Source organism: Pipistrellus kuhlii, unplaced genomic scaffold (assembly GCF_014108245.1).
Source record: "Pipistrellus kuhlii isolate mPipKuh1 unplaced genomic scaffold, mPipKuh1.p scaffold_m20_p_2, whole genome shotgun sequence".
Classification (NCBI taxonomy): Eukaryota; Metazoa; Chordata; class Mammalia; order Chiroptera; family Vespertilionidae; genus Pipistrellus; species Pipistrellus kuhlii.
In genome coordinates this window covers 189,207,078-189,227,979 of record NW_023425515.1, presented here as the reverse complement: position 1 = coordinate 189,227,979, position 20,902 = coordinate 189,207,078, and the positions used below count along the sequence as shown (strand labels likewise).

The 20,902-nt window shown below is 47.8% G+C and overlaps 2 protein-coding genes across 2 annotated transcripts; both read left to right on the top strand.

Annotated features, from left to right (window-relative positions):
* Nucleotides 1-1,323: 1,323 nt before the first annotated feature.
* LOC118723932 (PRAME family member 8-like) lies at nucleotides 1,324-5,174 on the top strand. Its single transcript, XM_036446757.2, has 3 exons — nucleotides 1,324-1,650; nucleotides 2,572-3,201; nucleotides 4,517-5,174. The coding sequence occupies exons 1-3, from the start codon at nucleotides 1,364-1,366 to the stop codon at nucleotides 5,067-5,069; spliced, it is 1,470 nt and encodes a 489-aa protein (XP_036302650.1). The 5' UTR covers nucleotides 1,324-1,363; the 3' UTR covers nucleotides 5,070-5,174.
* A 991-nt stretch (nucleotides 5,175-6,165) lies between these two features.
* Nucleotides 6,166-19,729, top strand: LOC118723159 (PRAME family member 8-like). Its single transcript, XM_045583846.1, has 5 exons — nucleotides 6,166-6,175; nucleotides 15,611-15,953; nucleotides 16,888-17,411; nucleotides 17,493-17,667; nucleotides 19,148-19,729. Exons 1-5 carry the CDS (start codon nucleotides 6,166-6,168, stop codon nucleotides 19,716-19,718), a joined length of 1,623 nt encoding a protein of 540 aa, XP_045439802.1. The 3' UTR covers nucleotides 19,719-19,729.
* Nucleotides 19,730-20,902: the final 1,173 nt, after the last annotated feature.

Here is a 20,902-nt window from a genome sequence, read left to right as displayed (position 1 = left end):
CAGAGAGGCCTTGGGGTCTAGGACAGCCACATCCTCAGTCTCCCACCACTTGCTCCCCAAGGAACTCACCTGACATAAAACCTCACTTGATGCCTGGACACATTTCCTTTATTTTCCTGGAGATGGCACCAGTGTCTTCTTGAGGATGTTTCAACTCTGCAATGTTCTGATAACTCTGATGTGGCCAAAGACCCTCAGCAACCATGCTCTCAGGTTTTGCTCTTTCCTATTTAATATCAGGAACCCATAACACCTTCACTGTCTCACACCCAGGATGACAACTATGGGCCATCAGTCAACCTCAGTCAGTGTCTGTGGAAGGGATCAATGAGCCAGGCTTCCATCTTTCGTGCCCCCCGCCCCCCCTCACTTTCTCTCAATCCATTCATCTGAAGAGGCAATAATCACATTATTGGATTATTCGCAGGGAGTTCCCCCCAGGTAAGGCTGCTTCAGGTGCCTGGTAGGATTAAGGGCTGGGGGCTGAGGGTCTGATTGGATTCTAGTGTTTAAGAAGGTGTATAAAAACCTCAGGTATCAGAGCAGAGCGTCAGAGCGTTCCAGGTCTGCAGTCAGTGTGCGGTTCTTCACCAGGTCTGAGATCGGAGCCCCCGCCAACCGGATCAACAGCAGGTACATTTCCAACCTCAGCCAAGGTGATGGCCTCAAGGTGGCACAGAGAGCCTCCCTTCTTTTCTTCTTTTGTTTTGTTTTACTGACAAAGAGATTGAAATCATTGATTTTGCCTCTAAGTGTAGTTTTGCCTGGATTTCCAACATTTGGGTTTGTGCTTTGGTCTATTATAAATGTGTAACCAAGCTGATTCCCCAACCCCCCCCCCTCCCAACTCCCCCTCCTCCCCACTCCCCTAATGAAAACATCTTATCTGTGGTTTTATTTCTGGAAATTTTAAATATTAACTTTGTGTCCATAGATTGATCTGAAATTTTCCCCAAAAAAGGTGGGGGTCAGCTTTCAGGCCCTTCAGTACCCACTTCCCAGGCAGACTGGAATGAGAAGATGTGGGTGTTTCTGAGATGCTTGTCCTGGGGCCTGCAGGAGAGCTACCCTGTTTCCCCGAAAATAAGACAGTGTCTTATATTAACTTTTGCTCCCAAAGATGCGCTAGATCTTATTTTCAGGGGATGTCTTATTTTTGGGGAAACACGGGTATGCATCTGTGGTCATCTATCCCAGAATGGGACTCTAAACAGAGGCTCTCACCATTGCCAGGCAGTGGCTTTGGCCCTGAGTTGATTCCTGTGAAAATGGGGAGTCAGAGGATGGGGCTCAAAGGCTTGGCCTGACAAGGCCGCCTTGTTCCCTGAACTTTCCCACAGGATTCCTTTGGAGCACCTTGAGGATGAGCATCAGGAGCCCACCCACACTCCTGCAGCTGGCAGCAGAGAGCCTGCTGAGGGACCAGGCCTCGGCCATCGCAGCTCTGGAGCACCTGCCCGCTGAGCTCTTCCCGCAGCTGTTCATTCAGGCCTACCGAAGTAGACGTCTCCAGGTCCTGAAGGCGATGTCACAAGCCTGGCCCTTCACTGTCCTCCCTCTGGGCGGTCTGCCACACCTGTCACTGGACGAGGTCTTCAAAGCCGTGTTGGATGGGCTTGACCTTCTGCTTGCCCAGGAAGTTCGCCCCAGGTGAGGCTGCTCCAGGTGCCTGGTAGGGTCCTGGCCATCCTGGAGACAGTGGGCATCAGGGCATGTGGAGGGTCTAAGGGGGTCCCAAGGTTTCAAATGGTGCCAGTGAGGCTCAGGGAACCCTGGCACACTGCTGAGCTCACCATGGGAACTGGAGGACTCCCAACTGGGAGAGTCATCTGCAAAATGTGCACTGCCTCCTCCCAGTGGTATTTGAAAGTAGAAGTGTGGAGCAGGAGTGATGGAAAGAGATGAGCAAAGCAAAGCAGAGGGAAGAGGAGGGTAAGGGCGAAGTTGACCTTGGGATTCTAAGTAGAAGCTTATGGTTGGGGTGCAGTCTGATTGTTGCCTCAACCCAGATGCTCAGTCTCATTCTTCCCTGCTTTCATTCTGTTGTTATTTTTCAAAAATATATTTTTATTTATTTCAGAGTGGAAGAGAGAGGGATAGAGAGAAAGAAACATCTATGCTGAGAGAGAATCATTAATTGGCTACTTCCTGCATGCCCCCTACTGGAGGGATTGATCCTGCAACTAGCATATGTGCCCTTGGCTGGAATGGGACCTGGGACCCTTTAGTCCACAGGCTGAAGCTCTGTCCCTTGAGCCAAACCAGCTAGGCCTCTGTCGTTATTTTTTTTTTAAACATTTTTTGTTCTTGATTTCAGAGAGGCAGGGAGAGATAGAGATAGAAACACCAATGATGAGTGAGAGTTACTGATGGCCTGTCTCCTGCAAATACTTCCCCTCTGCTCTGGGCATTGAGCCTGCAACACAGGCATGTGCCCTGATTGGGAAGCAAATCATGATCTCCTGGTTCATAGGTATATGCTCAATCACTGAGACACACTGTCCATAAAGGATCTTAGCCAATGCTCTGTTAACATTAAAGAATCTCACTAATGTCCTGCTTTCCCCACAGGAGGTGCAAACTGCGGGTGCTGGATTTAAGGAACCTGGGTGCAGACTTCTGGAGAATGTGGTTGGGAGACAGCACCCAGAAGCGATCACTGACAGGACCAGTGGCTGTGCACAGGTCCAGCCCCAACATGGAGCACCCCTTAGCTCCCGTGGAGGTGTTCCTAGACCTGAACTTCAATGAAAAGGACAGGGATAAATTTTTCATGTACATCATCCAATGGGCCAAGCAGAGGAAAGGGCTGGTACACCTGTGTTGCAAGATGCTGAGGATTGCTGCGGTGCCCTTCCTGAGGGTGATTGAGGTCCTGGATGCGGTGCAGCTGGACTGCATCCAGGAGGTGGAAGTGAAGTGCACCTGGGACCTGCCCACCCTGGGGACGTTTGCTTTTTACCTGGGGCAGATGAGGAACCTGCAGAGACTCTCTCTCTCCTACATCCACATGTTTGCAGGGGAGGAGGACGATGAAGAAGAGGAACAGGAGGAAGAGGAGCAAGAGGAATCAGAGTGGGAGAGAGAGGAACAGCAATCTTTTCACCAATTCCTGTCTCAGATACTCAGGCTGCAGCACCTCAGAGAGCTCCACATGGATTCTCCCTGCTTCCTCCTAGGCCGTCTGGACCAGATGCTCAGGTGAGCTGTGTAGCAGTGGTCACAGTCTTAGAATGTAAAAGAAGTGGTCTTGTTAGGTGCTTTGAGGGTGGTATCCCATGAGCACCTAAAGAAAGCATGTTTTAAAATCAGCCTGTCGGGGTGGGCAACAGAATTGGCACAATGGGGAACCCACCGAGCCTGGATGTGTGAATTCTTTCTTAGGGAGAGATGTCTAAGTGCTGAGGACTTAGGGAGAGGGAGGGAGGAGGCAAAGTCACATCGGATGGGTCAATTCCAGACATAAGCTCTGTGCCCTCCAGCCATTGTGAACACACGTGAGCCTGTGTCAGATTCCCCAGCTGTCAGGTGGTCCTGGGCCCCAGGGAAGGTCATTAGTAGAAAGGACAGGCATGATTCTGCAGCAAAAGAGCGGGAGTGGAAAGGATTGCAAAGAGTGAGAGGTGGTTGCAGTGGCACAGGGATGTAAGTTACCTCTGCAGACGCCTTCCCAGATGTTGCTGTAGGATCTTGCCCAGGTCTGCTCGCTCTCTCTCTCTCTCTCTCTCTCTCTCTCTCTCTCTCTCTCTCTCTCTCCCTCCCTCTCTCTCTCTTTGTCCTTACCTGAGGATATTTTTCCCATTGAGTTTTAGAGAGTTGAAGAAAGAGGAAGGGATATATATATATATATATATATATATATATATAGAGAGAGAGAGAGAGAGAGAGAGAGAGAGAGAGAGAGAGAAAGAGAGAGAGAGAGAGAGAGAGAGAGAGAGAAAGAAACATTTATGTGAGAGTGACCCATGGATTGGTTGCCTTCTCTTCATGCCCCAATCAAGGCCAAGGGTTTAGCCTGCAAATGAGGTGCATGTGCTTGAGTGATATTCAAATGTGAGACAAGTCAATCTAAAGGCCAACACTCTATCCACTGAGTCATACCAGTTAGTACAATGTGTGTTCTTTACGTCTTACATGAGCGTGCCTCGTGTGGCCTAGATATCTGGTGCCTAGAGACAAGCAGTGGTCAGAAGGAAGCCTGAGTTGACAGCGCCCTTGGTGCAGGCATGCCCACCTTGACCTAGACATTGTCAGGCACTCTGAGTATGTTCCCAGGGTTTTTCATATGTACAGTCACCCTCCAGAGTGCAATGCTCTGCTTGGCAGCTGATGCAATGAAGCTCAGGGGATGTCGGGATCTTGACCCAGCCTAAAAGGAGGCTGGGAGTCTGGGGTATCGCCCTTCATCAGATTGTCAGGACAACCCTTGGCTTGGACAAATCCATCTTCTGCCCCTGGAGGAACCCCTCTACCAGATACCCCCATCCTCAGAACTAAAGGCTCTTTCTCTCCCCAGGTGCCTGCAGATCCCCTTGGACAGAGTCTCCATAACAAATTGCCAGCATTTGATGCATTCAGACCTGATACACCTGTTCCAGTGCCCAAAAATAAGGCAGCTGAAGACTCTGCATCTGTTTGCTCTCAGCCTCAAACATTTTAAGCCAGAGCCCCTCCGAGCTCTGCTGGAGGCTGTGGCACCCACCCTCCAGGACCTGGGCTTAGACAACTGTGAGATGGTGGACTCCCAAGTTGAGGCCATCCTGCCTGTCCTGAGCCGCTGCCACCAGCTCAGGGAGTTCACCATCTCTGAGAACAACTTCTCCTTGGCCACCGTAGAGAAGCTGCTGCACCACACAGCCGGGCTGCGCAGCTTAGTGCTGGAGCTGTACCCCGTCCCCCTGGAGTGTTACACGACCCAGGGGACTGTCAAGAAGGACAGACTTGCCCTGGTCCGGGCTGAGCTAAAGAGGATTCTGAGGGAGTTAGGACAGCCCAGGATCATCTCTCTTTGCACCAATTACTGTGGTCAATGTGGCAACAGTAAATTTTATGACGTTGAGTTTTTATAACTTGTAGTCGAGCTGTGTCCCTATAATGACTCTCTTCAGTGGGAACACTCAGCAAAAGCTTTGTTCTAGGCCCTTGGACGCTCTAATATAGAACCGGGGTGCATTATACAGGTTTCAGGTTCATGCTCACTGTGAATGGGGAAAGGAAGGGACCCAGCACCGGTCCACAATGACCAGGACAAATGTTGGGGAATTCATGGGACCTCAGGGGTAAGGTCCTAGAATCAGAAACATGAATGTGATTTGCTTGGGGAGGGGGTCAGAATTTGGGCTTGAGCTTCTTGTGAGGGAGTGAATCCTGCGGTGGTTTATTGTAAACCAATGATCAGAAATAAAGAATTTCAAAGGCAACCTTCTCGTCCTCTTGCATGTGTTCACCTGTCCCTCCATTTTACACCTCAGGACCCTGCAGTTACTTATTAAAAAAAAAGGTGGGGAGGGCTCAGGATCAGAACCTGAAACTGCTTGCTTGCAGTTCTGCTACAGGGCTCAGCTCCATGTTATCCCTCCCTCCAGGCCTTGTCTTCTCTCTGGGCATCTCTGACCTCCTTGTGGGTGGATACAATGGGACTTGCTAGGTGGCCCACCAACCCCTGAGGTGAAGGGGACCTCTCTGCTGGCTCTGACCCTGGGTGCCAGTGTTCCCTATGGTTCTGCAGGTGGACTCACAAATCTCAGGACTCGTGCCAGGAGGGGTTCAGGGACAAGGCATGGCCCTCAGTTCCCGAAGGGCTAATCCACATGCAGAGGCACCAAGCCCCTGAGCCATCCAGCCTATGCCTGTCAACCTGGTGCAGAGGAAATAACCTGCTGATGGCCAGGAATATCATCCAAATTCCTTTGAGCAAAATACTTTTCCTGAGGATTCCTACACCACACAAAATATAACCTGGGAAGGGGCGAGGGCAGGTCATATCCATGGGGGTTGGCTTATGCCCATTACACCTCCCGCCTCTCTATGGAGGTAGACTAGAGAGCATGTTCTGAAACCAGCCTGTCAAAAACGGTGCAGACAAACTGCACAAGTGAGTGAACTTCTTCCCTGTGCTCAGTCGCTGTATTAGGTAGTGTGCCCCGAAATAGCCAACAGGGACACATGGACGCAGGTAGGAGATTTATAAGGATGGGCTCCAGCCTTCAGTCCCAATGCCTGCCCTCTGCAAGCTGGAGAACCTACAAAGCCAATGGTATAACTGAGGCCAAGTCCAAGTTAGGCTTGAGAACCAGGGGGCCCATATCGGAAACCCCAGTCTGAGCCCATAGGCCTGAGAACAAAGAGCAGCTGGTGCACACCAAGGAGGTTGATGCCCTGACAACCAGAAGTCTATGTTCACCATCAGCTAAAACCAACGAAGAGAGTTCTTCCTTCTTTTCTCTTTCTATTCCACTTGAGCCCCCAAGAGACTGGAGGAAGCCCAGCTGCACTGTAAGATCTCCTTACTCGTGTGCTGAATCAAAACTAACCTGGTCCATTCCCACCCAGAATGCCTTTACCAGCTACTTCGTCAAACTTTAGCACCATCACGTTCAGTGGTTGCCAACTGGTGGTCCATGAGGTCCAAAAGTTGGGCCTAAAGGGGACCCAAGTTTTTTGAAGGAGCCAGTGAGGTTAGGGAGCCCTGGCACACTGCTGAGCTCACTGGGGTGTGGCACTGGGCAGAGACACCTCCAAAATGTGCCCCGCCTCCTCCCAGTGGTGTTAAAGGTACACGAAGTGCCGAGCAGGAGGGATGGAAGGAGATAAGCGAAGCAGGGGCCAAGGGAGATGCTGACTTTCTCAAAGAAATTGTTGAAATATAGATAAATAATGTATCTATATATATATAAAAGTCTAAGCGACAGTTATGATTGATTGCTATGATGTGCACTGACCACCAGGGTTCAGATGCTCAATGCAGGAGCTTCCCCTTGGTGTTCAGTGCACTCCCAAAGCCAACCTCCTACAGTCCTTCCCCCTGGCCAGCCGGGCATGATTGCCCCATAGGGTCGAGTGAGATGGCCCAATTGGCCTTATCGCAGGCCAAGCTGAGGGACCCCACCCATGCACAAATTTGTGCAACGGGCCTCTAACTATAAAGATCTAAGTAGCCCAGAAAGGTTGCTAATGGAGGAAGGTGCTGGTAGGCCAGTTTCCTGCCAATAGCCATCTTGAAGGAATGTGACAAATTTTACATTTGAATAGCTTCAACTTCCCCAGCAGAAGAAAATTATATTCCTTTTAAAAAGTCAGTTGGCTAGGCCAAAACTTGTTTTGCTAGCCAAAAACAGTTTTTCCAGCTGCAGCAAACTCTTCAAGAAAAAATGTGACTAGTTTGAAATCAGCTTCCTACAAGTAGCCATCTTTAAAGAATGTGGTAATTTACATTAGAAAAGACCAAACCTGCCAAAGCCGGTTTTGTTCAGTGGTAGAGCATAGGTCTGCAGACTGAAAGGTCCCAGGTTCGATTCCAGTCAAGGGCATCTACCTTGGTTGTGGGCACATCCTCAGTAGGGGGTGTGCAGGAGGCAGCTGGTCGATGTTTCTCTCTCATCGACGTTTCTAGCTCTCTATTTCTCTCCCTTCCTCTCTGTAAAAAAATCAATAAAATATATTTTTTTAAAAAAGAAAAAGAAAAGACCCAACCTGTTTTGCCATCCAGACATGTAGTTTTGGCAGCTTAAAATTCTGGAAGTTTGCTTCTTTAGGAAAAATTTAGAGGACAGAATTAAAGCTATTCACTGATTGTATTTTTGAAATTTATTCTTAAAATTATAAAGGTAATACTAATCTAGAAATGCTAAATATTTGACTTGCCAGCTCTAAAAGTTCAAATTTCAATTCAAATTAAGAGAAATTATATATGATAGATCCTTCCTTCCTCCAGCTGATGGACAGACATAAATCCCACCTGTGGCTAGACATTCCTGAGCACTGAACCACCAATCAGCATCTGCCAAATATCCTAAGCCCCAGATTCCTAAGTCCCTAGGTCCCTAATCACCAGTCAGCATGTGCTGAGTGCCCTAAGCCCCGCCCCCTATCCTTAAAGGTGCTTGTACCCTGGCCCTCATTCTCTTCTGCCCCTCTCTCTGGAAGCAGCTGGTAGTGGTACTCTTCTCTTCAATAAAGCTATGCCCTGGCATCCTGGTCTCCGGTTCCTTCTCTATTTCACCTTTCAATATAATTGTGATAATTAAATGCCTGAAGTATTAAAATTTTTTTTGAACATAAAATGTTTGTGTTTTCTCTATTAATTAAGAATTCAACATATGTTACTAATTAGTCTAATTAAATAAGAAGGATTAATTCTGTGATTCCCAACTGACATTTTTAATACTAAAATCAGTTTAAATTTAATTGATATCTTAAGATAATTATAAAAAGTATTATAATCTTTAAATCATTTATATATTTTTATGGGGTTTTTTTTCCTAAGTTAAAATTTCAAAACTATAACCAAGGGATAATTTAAGGACATTTCACAGGCCCTGAAATGTTTTCAAGAATTAGTTCTCTCTTTTAAGGAAATATTTTTGAAATTTAACTTATCTTAAATACTTGAAATTGCATGGAAAGCTTTATCAAATACAAATTAATAAGTATATTTTATCTAAAATGTTATGAAGGTTTTGGCCTCTAAGGAGGGCAAAATATTTCTTAAAACCAACAGCAAAATTTCAAGAGGAAATTTAAAAGACAAGAACCTTTAGCCACCTGCATTTTTAATTAGGTTGGAGCTGGAGTGACCTTTATGCCTTGTGAATCAGTTGTAAACATTTACTAAATTTGCTTTGCCTTTCCAATCAAAGATACCTTCTTCAATTACTTAATAAATTATCTTTTTAATTTATAATCAAGGTTTCATATAATTTCATCTAAATGAAAAGGCAATGTTTTTATAAACAATTAAACTCTAATAAAGCCACCAGAAAAAGCAAGTGAGATTTCTGTTTGTTTGCAATGTAATTTTGAGTGTCTTGGAAGGAACCGAAGAAGTTTTCAATGTGAAGAAATCAAGTGAGAGCAAAAGATAGTAAAATTACTTAAGAAAGAATACAAAGAAGATCTTGAAAAATCGAAGACTAAGTCAGAACTCAACTCAGCAGCCAACATTGTAACATAAATGTGTTTTTTTAAAAAAAAGGACAGAATGTTGGAACGGTGGCAGCCAGGCCTAGAGTGGCCAGGCACAAGGCAGTGGCAGCTGGGCCTGGAGCAGCAGCAGCCAGGCCCCAGAAAAGGAGCAGCCAGACCTGGGGCAGTGGCAGCCAGGCCTGAGGCGGAGACGGCCAAGCCCAGCGTGGCCAGTCCAGGAACATCCAAGCCTGAAGTGGCCGGGCCCGGAGAAGCCGGGCCTAGAGCAGCCGGGTCGGGAGCAGCCAGACCTAGTACAACAGCAGCCAAGCCCGGAGCATCCAGGCTGGGAGCTGCCAGGCTCGGAGCGGCCGGGCCCAGGGCAGTGAGGTTGGGAGCTGCCAGGCCTGGAGCAGCCGGGTCGGGTGCGGCCAGGCCCGGAGCAGCAGCAGCCACTCCCAGAGCAGCCAGGTCGGGAGTGGCAGTGGCCAGACCCGGAGCAGCTGGTTGTAGAACGGACCAGAGCAACAGAGGCCAGGCCCGGAACAGCTCGCTTCTCGCCTGCCTCTGCCCCAAGGCTGCCTCTCAGACATGGCTGGAAACTTTTGGGGGAACTTGAGGGTCTGCTAAATCAAATGAGGAAGGCTTAGATCTGGATGTGTTGAGTTAGTATAACGCTGGGGTGTTGATCTGTGAGTGCCTTGTGTGGGGCCTGGATGAGGTTGATTGATCTATTTGGAAATGTCTTTTGTGTGAAGTGTATCCTTGGGCATGTGGAGGTATTATTGATTTGAGAAAATGCTAAGTAACTGATTTACTATCTGAAAAATTTAAAGTTCTGAAAGTTTAAGGTCTCTTGCCAAAAAGAGATTTTAAAGCTAACACTTTAATTTTAATGGAGAAAGGGAATGACAAGCCCTTCCCACCCAGAACAGGTAATCCAATTCCAACCAGCAGCTATGTTTAAACAATGTGTCCATTTACACTTGAATGGCTACACCTTTTGATAGCCTAAGGGCAAGTTTACATGTAAACAAGTTTGCTCTCAATTCCCAGGGCAGAAAAAAAAAAAAAGGTTTAAAATTATTAGATTTTAAAATTTATTCTTAGAAGTGTAAAAGTTTATTAATTAAAAAACAAAACAAAAAAAAACAACAACAACAAAAAAAGGAGATTGAAAAACCTGATGAACAATAATAGCGGTTCATTGTAGTAGAGTCAGCCATATGGGAGAGGAGTGGACTGACTGTTCTGGGGGGGGGGGGGGGGGGGAGGAAGGGAGGAAGAGACTGAACATAAACTGTGCACCTATGGATGAGGACAATGGGGGGTGGGGAGGGGGCGGAGGGTGGGGTGGAAACCTGGTGGAAGGGGGAAGAAATGAGGAACCTTTGTAATAATATGAACAATAAAGATTGATTAAAAAAAATTAAAAAAAATTTTTTTTGAGTGTCTTTTTGGTTTGCTCTTTCCTTGTTTATTGTGACAATAAACAAACCATCTTTTCTGTCAAAAACACTTTTGACGGCCACCATATTGGACTGTCTGACTTGGCAGCCATCTTATTGGCCCCATGGCTTGCCACTCCCTGGGGGCCCCCATCTTGAAACAACAAAGGCCAACCCCTGATAAAGTCCTCTAAACTAGTCACTGAGACTTCCCATGATTCCTCTGTATTTGCAAGTAAGCCAAAGATTGTACTCTTTGAAAATATAATTCTAAATATAATAGAAAGAAAAAATGTGAAAAATTTGAAATCTCTTCCCTGAGTATTTGCAATGTAAATGGAAGATTGCTAAAGTATTAAATCTGACAGTAAAATAGTAGTCACCCTTACTGTAAAGGGACTTGCAATATAGCTAGCTCAAGCAACTAGGCTATATCCTGTTTGCTGCAAAGGAAGATAAACCTTCTTCAGTGAAACTCTGAAGCCTGAGAATTGTTCTGGAAGGAAATAGAGGAAAAGCTTTCTTCAAATATCTGAAGAACTGTAATTAGAAGTCCATATATTTGTCTCATAAACTGAAGTAAGTAATTTGGGTTTTTGCCTCCCTGACAAAGTTTATGTTGTTACTCATATTTTTATGCAAAATATTAAAATTAAAAGTTATCAAGACTGCATTGTAAAATTGCCAAAAGTGTTCTGATATTTAAATTTAAAAGGGGTGGGGGGATGGAAGAGTAATATCCTGTAGATAAATTACATTCAGAAATGTTTACTTTGAAAATGACTTTTCAGATTATGAGATTGATGCACTACCTACTGTGCTAACGAGGCACCTTGAAAATGATTTTTCAGGGGAGGGAGGGGATGTGTGGGAGGGAGGGGGGAAAAATTAATAAAATATGTAAAAATAAATAAATAAATAAATAAAATAAAATATATGAATGTTAAAAAAATAAATAAATAAAATGTTGTGGGAAAAAAATGATTTTTCATTTGTAATGCTAATAGCAAGACAAACATAAAAAAAAAAAAAAATCACACGGTATCAAAATAAGCCAAAGGTAAATTGTTTGGGCAAAAAACAAAAAAGGATCCCAAGTCACACTTATAGAAAAGATTTCTTCATTAATCTTTGGTTGAGAATGTATTTGTATATTTCCAAAAAACTCTAAGCCTATGTGGATTTCTGCAACAATGGATCCCAGAGAGGAATTGACAGGACTGTTCCAGCCACAGAAATAGCAATGGCCCCCAAGAAAGGAGGAGGAACGGTCCAGAAATGAAGATGGTGACGATGCCACCACCACGTCTGATAGGAACCCAAGGCAGAGTTCTCCATGTCACTGCCATTCACAGAGGAGGAAACAGACCTTGGAGAGTGAATGGTCTGAGATCACACTGGGAATGAGTCTCCCAGCTGAGATTTGAACCCAAGCCGGGTGGTCCGTGGGCAGCCTGGCTCAGACTTGTGAAAACTGCCTCTCCCTTCCAGGAAATGCCAGCAGAAGCCCAGCTCAGTTTTCACAGAGCACGTCTGGGTCTAGTGTGTGCTTTGTTCATGTGTCCACATGTGTTTGCTTGGTAGTGATTTCATACAGCAGACAAATTCCATGATGCCTAGTGGAGGCAGCCTGGGCTTGTGCTGCCTCCTGGGCACCCCCTGACTCCAGGCATCAGCACTCCCTCTGGTGCCTCCACTCACTCCTCCCTACACTGTCTGATCAGTGCCACTGTCTTCCCCTCCTGACTCAGAACTCTCCAGAGTCAGAGCCTGGCCCACACACTGGATGCTCAGGAATATCTGTGTTATGCCTGGTTGACAGTAGAAAGATGGGGGCCTAATGGAGGCTGTGCAGGATAAGAGTTCCACATGACAGCAGTTGGCTGGCCATTACTGGCCTCCCGCAGACCACCAAGAGCCACACATTCATTCCACACACATGGCCTAAGGAGCCATGATTACACCCTGGCCTCACCGAGCCTTTCATCCAGCAGGCCAGAGTGATGTTAGACAAGAATAGAACAGAGAGATAGTGGGGGATGGGCTTACTGAAGGGGGGACTTGAGGGGCTGTTTGTCAGCAGGGCGGTCATTGGGGGTGTGGTGAAGTGAAAGGGTGCCATGAGGGCAGGATTGGGGACAATGGAGACAAGGGGTAGTGAGGGAAGGCACTTGCTACCTGGGCTTAGTTCTCTGGGGAAGAACCTCTTCCCTTTGATAAATGTCGACTGGTGGCAGCAGTCATGTTGACAGGGTTACCTGTTACCGGCCCACGATAATTTCTGTCCCTGTCTCAAACATCTCAAAGAGCCCACAACTGTGTCTTTTGTGCCCTTCAGGCTTGAAAATGTGTAACTCCCAGATTGGGCGCCTTTCCCACTAATCCCATTCTTACATTCAATTGTCTCCACCCAGTTCACAGAGCTAATCTCATCTTCTCCAGAGCAGACCCACCCTTTTCCTCCTGTGCGGGACAGAGATGGAATTCTCTCCTTTTGCCCTCTAGAATGGCACTGTCTTCCCTCCAGCTTTTCTCCTTTTAGATCCTGAATTCACCCAGAGAAGAGTCTTTCCACCTCTCTTCTTTCCAAGAAAAATCCCAATCTTTTCCATGGCCCTGGGTCATTCACAGGGTCCCATTAGGATGGCCCAGCGCCACCCTGCCCAGCCCTGACCCCTGCCTCTCATGGTCCTTTCCTCAGAGAAGCCTTGTGGTCTGAAGGGCCACCCACATCTTCAGTCGCTCACTCCTTGCTCCCTGAGGAGCTAATGATCTGCTACGTCCCCTGACAGAATACCTGAGTGACAACTAAATGCATGGACACATTTTTCCTTCCTTGGGGATGCCCCCATTGCATTCTGGGCCATTTTCACTGTGTGTAATTAGGATTACTTTGAGGTGGCCATGTTCTCAGGTTGTGTTTTTTCCTGTCTAAAGTCAGGAACCCATTTCACCCTTCTCGGTCTCACACCGAGGATGACAATTTGTAGGCCATCACTCCAGCTCAGTCAGTGTGTGAGGAAGGAATCAATGACTGAGCCAACACCCTTGCCCCTCTCAAACTTAATATTTCCTAATCCCATCCCATTTCTGGGCTAATCGATTAATATGGAGAAAGGCAAAAATCCAATCAAGTTGGGGGCGGGGTGTAGACCAGGGGTTCTGATTGGACGTTAGCAATTGAGAAGGCCTATAAAAACCTCAGGCACCAGAGGGGAGAGTCAGAGTCCTTCAGCTCTGCAGTCAGTGCCCTGGTTCTCCACCAGGTCTGAGATCTGAGCCCCAGCCAACCCGAGCCCAGCAGGTAAGCTACCGACCTCAGCTAAGGAGTCAGCCTCATGGTGGCACGAAGCCTGACCTGGCACGGAGATCTTTTCATATTCTTCCTTTTTTCCAACCTTTATTTTTTAAATGTATTTAATTGATTTCAAGAAGAAAAGCAAAGGAGATTGAAACAGCAACATTGAGAGACAATAATTGATCAGCTTCCTGCTCAAGACCGCTCTGGAGATAGGGACCAAAATGTGGCCATTCTTGCCATTTGCATCTGGACTACAGTTTACTTTTTTAAATATCTAAACAAGCTGATTCTCTGACCCCCAGGGTCTCCTGCTCCCCCTCCCCAGTGAAAACATCTTAACTGTTAACTGTAGGGGGTTTTAGTTTTGGACAGTTTTTTTTAAAAAATATATTTTATTGATTGTCTTACAGAAAGGAAAGGAGAGAGAGAGCTAGAAACATCAATGAGAGAGAAACATCGACCAGCTGTCTCTTGCACACCCCCTACCGGGGATGTGCCTGTAACCAAGGTACATGCCTTTGACCGGAATCGAACCTGGGACCTTTCAGTCCGCAGACCGACGCTCTACTGCTGAGCCAAACCGGTTTTGGCTGGGACAGTTTTAATATTTAGTTTGTGTCCCTAGATTGATCTGAAACTTTTCTGCCCAATCAGTTGGGGATGAGCATTTAGGCCCCTGAGTACCCACTTCGTAGTCAGACTGGAATGAAAGATGTGGGTGCTTCTGAGATGCTTGTCCTGGGGCCTGCAGGGGAGAGCTATGGCTCTGAGGCCACTGAGCCCAGAAAGGGTCTTACTGAACTGAGACTGTCCCCATTGCCAGGCAGTGGCTTTAACCCTGAGGTGATCCCTCTGAGGCCCTGAATGGAAGGCAGTGCCTGGACCTGCCTTCAGCCACGTTGCAGGCGGAACCCCAGGAGGCCCCAAAGTGGACCTCGGTCTGGGTCCCTGTGCAGAGAAATGGGGAGATTGGTTAAACAGCATTTGGGATTATTGGTCATAACCTGTATTTTGGGAGTTTCTAATATAACAAGGAGTTTTTATGAAAGGAAATGGCCTTTTGTAAGCCCACCTATGTCACCAGGAAATCAATCAACATAGAAGTGCCAGTTTAGGTTTAGATCCTGCCTGCCCTGTCCAGGTACAGAAACTGGCGAAAATGGCATGAGTATCGCCAACTGGGTGGAGAAACATGGATGCTTGAAGCATAGACGGCTGCTACCTGAGTACCACATGGGAGCACACGGGACCTAGGATCCCTTGTGCAGAATTTGAGAGCTTTATCTTCACAGGAGTTGTCCTGATCATTTCAAATTTCAAGAGTCTGAGCTAGGCAAAAACTATGTCTGGACCCTTCCCAAATATTATACACATTTAACGCAACGGGGCTGTGAATAAATACTTATATATGCTTCTTGGAGGTCTGTGTACTATGTGACAGCCAGAAAATAGCATTTTTTTAAAAAATAGAAAATTCCAGGGTTTCTCTCTTACCCCAGCAAGTTCAAAACTGTTACATGAACATTAATGTTCGGTGTTACCAAGGGAAGGTTTATGTAATAAAGGCTTATGTTGGGCTTGAAAAAAAAAAAAAAAGAACAGAGTGTTAATCAGGGACAGGCTTACCGAAATGGGAACTTTGGGGGTACAGGTCATAAGGGAGATCATTGGCCCTGAGTTGATTTATTTGAGGGATGGGGAGACAGACGATGGGGGTGCAAATAATTGGCCTGACAAGGATGTCTTGTTCCCTACTCCTTTCCGCAGAATTCCTTTCTGAGCACCTTGAAGATGAGCATGCAGACCCCGCCCACACTCCTGGAGCTGGCAGCAAAGCGCCTGCTGAGGGACCAGGCCTCGGCCATCGCAGCTCTGGAGCACCTGCCCGCCGAGCTCTTCCCGCCTCTGTTCCTCCTGGCCTTCCACAGTAGACAGCACCAGGAGTCCCTGAAGGCAATGGCCCGAGCCTGGCCCTACCCGGTCCTCCATCTGGGCGGCCTGATGCGACGGCCTCGGGTCAAGGTCTTAAAAGCCGTGTTGGATGGGCTTGACGTTCTGCTTGCCCAGGAGGTTCGCCCCAGGTAAGGCTGCTCCCGGTGCCTGGTAGGGTCCTGGGCATCCCGGAGACAAAGTGGGTCAAGGCATGTGGAGGGCCTAAGGGGGACCCGAGTTTTCTGAAGGTGCCAGTGAGGGTAGGGAGCCCTGGCACCCTGCTGAGCTCACTGGAGAGTGGAGCACTGCCTACTGGCACCTCCAAACTGTGCCCTGCCTCCTCGCAGTGGTAGTTAAAGGTACACGAAGTGCTGAGCAGGAGGGATGGAAGGAGAGGAGCAAAGCAGAGGGAAGAGGAGGGCAAGGGAGATGATGACCTTGAGAATCAAAGTTAAGGTCAGGGTAGGGGTAGAGTCTGATTGTTGCCTCAACTCAGATGCTTAGTCTCATTCTGACCTGCCCTCATTCAGTGGATCTTTTTTAAAAAAACACTTTTTAGCCAGGACTGGTTTGGCTCAATGGATAGAGCCTTGGCTTGGGGACTGAAGGGCCCTGGTTCGATTGCGGTCAAGGGCATGTACCTTGGTTGCAGGCATATCCCCAGAGGGGGGTGTGCAAGAGGCAGCTGATCGATGACTCTCTCTCATTGATGTTTCTAACTCTCTCTCTCCCTTCCTCTCTGTATAAAAATCAATAAAATATATTTAAAAAAAACACTTTTTAATTGATTTCAAATTGGAAGGGAGAGTTAGAGGTAGACAACTCAATGAGAGATAATCGTTGATCTGCTGCATACCACACACACACACACACACACACACACACACACACACACACACATGCACATGCACACACACACACACACGCACATACACGACACTGAATGTGCAACAATAGGCACATATCATGACTGGGGACTGAACTGTGATCTCTTGGTTCATAGGTAGATGCTCTGAGACACACTGTCAGCCAATGTCATGTAGACCTGAATGAATCTAGACTAATGTCCTGCTTTCCTCACAGGAGGTGCAAACTGCGGGTGCTGGATTTAAGGAACCTGGGTGCAGACTTCTGGAGAATGTGGTGTGGAGACAGCACCCAGAAGCACTCATCGATGGTACCAGTGGCTGTGCACAGGTCCAGCCCCAACATGGAACACCCCTTAGCTCCCGTGGAGGTGTTCCTAGACCTTAACTTCAATGAAAGGAAGAGGGAAGAGTTTTTCATGTACGTCATCCAATGGGCCCAGCAGAGGGAAGGGCTGGTACACCTGTGCTGCAAGACGCTGAGGATTGCTGTGGTGCCCTTCCAGAGGCTGAGGCAGGTCCTGGATGCGGTGCAGCTGGACTGCATCCAGGAGGTGGAAGTGAACTGCATCTGGGACCTGCCCACCCTGGGGACGTTTGCTCTTTATATGGGGCAGATGGGGAACCTGCAGAAACTCTCTCTCTCCTACATCCAACTTTTGAGTGACGAGGATGAGGATGAAAATGAGGATGAAAATGAGGAGGAGAATATAGAAGAGGAGGAAGAACTGGAGGAAGAGGGTCTGGAGATGGGAGAGGAAGACGAGTCAGAGAGGGAAGAGCAGGAGCAAGTGGAAGAGGAGCAGGAGTGGAATGAGGAAGAGGAGTGGCAGAGGGAAGAGCAGGAGGACCAGGAGGAGCAAGAGGAGCAGGAGGAGGCAGAGGAACAGGCATCCTTTTCCCAATTCCTGTCTCAGATGCTCAGGCTGCAGCATCTCCGAGAGCTCGACATGAATTCCCCCTCCTTCCTCCGAGGTCGTTTGGACCAGATGCTCAGGTGAGCTGTGTAGCAGTGGACACAGTCCCTGAATGTTAAGGGAGTGGTCCTGTTAGGTGCTTTGAAGGGTGGTATCCCATGAGCACCTAAAGGAAGCATGTTTTAAAATCAGCCTGTCAAGGTGGGTAACAGTACTGGATCAAAGAGGGACTCAGCGACCCTGGGTGTGTGAATTCTTCCTTAGTGACAGATGTCTAAGTCAGTGTTTTTCAACCTTTTTTGGGCAAAGGCACACTTGTTTCATGAAAAAAATCACAAGGCACACCACCATTAGAAAATGTTAAAAAACTTAACTCTGTGCCTATATTGACTATATATAAAGTAATTCTCTTGAATAGGAATCAAATAAACACAAAGAAAGTATTTTATAATTACTTTATTATGAAATATTAAGTAAACAAAATAGTGAAAAATTATAAAATTCTGTCTGCACCTACGGCACACCAGGCAACATCTCGCGGCACACAACATCTCGCGGTTGAAAAACGCTGGTCTAAGTGATGAGGCCTTAGGAAGAGGGTTGGGAGGAGGCAATACCACATCAGTTGGAGCATTTTCAGACATAAGCTCTGTGCCCACAAGCCATGTGAACACACGTGAGCCTCTCGCAGATTCCCCATCTGACAGAGATGGTCCTAGGTACCAGGAAGGTCATTAATAGAAAGGACAGGCATGGTTCTGCAGCTAAGAAGCTGGAGTGGACAAGATTGCAGAGTGACCAGTGGTTTGCGGTGATGTATGGATGGAAGTGCCCTCTGCACACTGGCCTCCCCAGTTGATGTTGCAGAATCTTCCTCTGGTTTACTCTCTCCCTATTCTTTAAATCCTCAAAGAAGGAATTTTTTTCCCATTGATTTTTAGAGAGTGAGAGTGAGAGAGAAATACAATGTGAGAGAGAAATGATTTGTTGCCCTCAGCACATGCCTCAAACCCAGGCCGGGCATTGAAACTTCAATTGAGATCTGTCCCCTTGACTGTGAATCAAACCTGAGACCCTTGGGTCCAAAGGGAAAGCTTTATCCACTGAGTCAAACAGGCTAGGCCACTTGAGTTCCCTATGAATTAGAATCTCAAGTGGTCCAGATGTCTGGTGCCTGGAGCCAAGCTGTGGATAGAAGGGAGCCTGAGTTGACAGGATGGTTGGTTTTTTCTCCCGATCATAAGGTACAGGGATGTCCACCTTGACCTAGACACTGTCAGGCTCTCTGGGCAGTTTCCAGGGGTTTCCCTTTTGTCCAAGCACCCTCCAGCATACAGTGCTCTGCTTGGCAGCTGAGGAAGGAAGCTCTGGAGAAGTGGTGACCTTGACCCAGCCTAAAAGGAGTCTGGGCTTCCTGGGTGTTTCCATTCATCACATTGTCAGGACAATCCTGGGCTTGGACAAATGGGTCTTCTCCTACATGGAGGCCGCCTCTATCTGCCACCCCGTCCTCAATCCCCTTCCACTTCCCCAGGAACAAACCATTCTGTGTCTCCACAGGTGCCTGCAGACCCCCTTGGAAAAATTTGCCATAAGTCATTGCCAGCGCCTGACCCATTCAGACCTGACACACCTGTTCCAGTGCCCGAACCTCAGGCAGCTGAAGTCCCTGCGTCTGTATTGTGTCAGCCTCGCTGACTTTAGTCCTGAGCCCCTCCGAGCTCTGCTGGAGGCTGTGGCACCCACCCTCCAGGACCTGGGCCTCGATAACTGTGCCATGGTGGACTCCCAAATCGAGGCCATCCTGCCTGTCCTGAGCCGCTGTCACCAGCTCAGTTTCTTCACCATCTCTGAGAACCGCCTGTCTTTGGCCACCGTGGAGAAGCTGCTGCGTCACACAGCCAGGCTGCGCAGCTTAGAGATGGAGCTGTACCCCGTCCCCCTGGAGTGTTACACGACCCAGGACACTGTCAACCAGGAGAGACTTGACGCTATCCAAGCTGAGCTGACGGGAATACTGAGGGAGTTAGGACAGCCCAGGTCCATCCTGCTTGTCACCAAGCACAGTGGCTACAGGGAATATTATGATGTGGCATTTTCATGCCAGGGAGCCTGTTCTGTGCCCCTGTAATGACTCTGCTCAGTGGGTGCACCTGAGCTTCTTTCTGGGCCTTTGGAAGGTGAAACCTCGGACCTGGGGGCACTATACAGGGGCCACCCCATGTTTCAGGTTCATGCTCAGTGTGAATGGAGAAAGGGAGGGACACAGCCAGGAAACAGGATTGCAGGGACAAAGGACGGAGAGTTATTGGGACCTCAAAGGCAAAGTGTCCTACCATCAGAAACATGAATCTCATTTGCGTGGGGAGGGGGCAGAATTGGGGCTTGAGCTTCTTGTGTGGGAGTGAATCCTGGGGTGGATGATTGTAAAGGAATGATGAGAAATAAAGACAATTTCAAAGGCAACCTTCTGGTCCTCTTGCTTGAGTTCTCCTATCTCTGCAGTTCACACCTCAGGACTCTGTAGTCACTGATGAAAAAAAGTGGGGAGGGCTCAGGGTCAGAACCTGGAACTGCTGGGATGTGGTTCGGCTGCATTGCTCAGTACCATGTTACACTCCCTCCAGGCCTTCTCTTCTCTCTGGGCCTGTCTGACCTCCTTGTGGCTGCTCAGTGGGTGGATACAATGGGACTTGCTAGGTAGCCCACCAACCCCTGAGGTGAAGGGGACCTCTCTGCTGGCTTTGATCCTGGATGCCAGTGTTCCCTATGGGTCTGCAGGTGGACTCACAAATGTCAGGACTCGTGCTAGGAGGGGTTCAGGGAGAAGGCATGGCCCTCAGTTCCAGAAGGGCTTGTCCACGCTGCAGAGGCACCAAGTCCTTGGGCCACCCAGCCCATGCCTGTCAGCCCTGTACAGAGGAATAACCTGCTGATGGCCAGGAAAATTGTCCAAATTCCTTTGAGCAAAATACATTTTCTGAGGATTCGTACACCACATAAAATATAACCTGGCAAGCGGGGGCAGGTCATATCCATGGGGGGGTTGGCTTAGGCCCATTACACCTCCTGCTAGACTAGAGAGCATGTTTTGAAATCAGCCTGTCAGGAAGGGGAGCAGACACACTGCACAAATGTGTGAGCCTCTTCCCTGTGCTCAGTCGCTGTATTAGGTAGTTTGCTCCCGAATAGCCAACAGGGACACATGGACACAGGTAGGAGATTTATAAGGATAGGCTCCCGCCTTCAGTCGCAATATCTGTTCTCTGCAAGCTGGAGAACCTACAAAGCCAATGGTATAACTGAGGCCAAGTC

Excerpts from the sequence above, each read along its gene's own strand:
- LOC118723932 (XM_036446757.2), top strand. The coding sequence starts at position 1,364 with ATGAGCATCAGGAGCCCACCCACACTCCTGCAGCTGGCAGCAGAGAGC. Across the intron at positions 1,651-2,571 it reads GCCCAGGAAGTTCGCCCCAG|GAGGTGCAAACTGCGGGTGC; the intron begins GTGAGGCTGCTC and ends CTTTCCCCACAG. Across the intron at positions 3,202-4,516 it reads CGTCTGGACCAGATGCTCAG|GTGCCTGCAGATCCCCTTGG; the intron begins GTGAGCTGTGTA and ends TTCTCTCCCCAG.
- LOC118723159 (XM_045583846.1), top strand. Across the intron at positions 15,954-16,887 it reads GCCCAGGAGGTTCGCCCCAG|GAGGTGCAAACTGCGGGTGC; the intron begins GTAAGGCTGCTC and ends CTTTCCTCACAG. Across the intron at positions 17,668-19,147 it reads CGTTTGGACCAGATGCTCAG|GTGCCTGCAGACCCCCTTGG; the intron begins GTGAGCTGTGTA and ends GTGTCTCCACAG.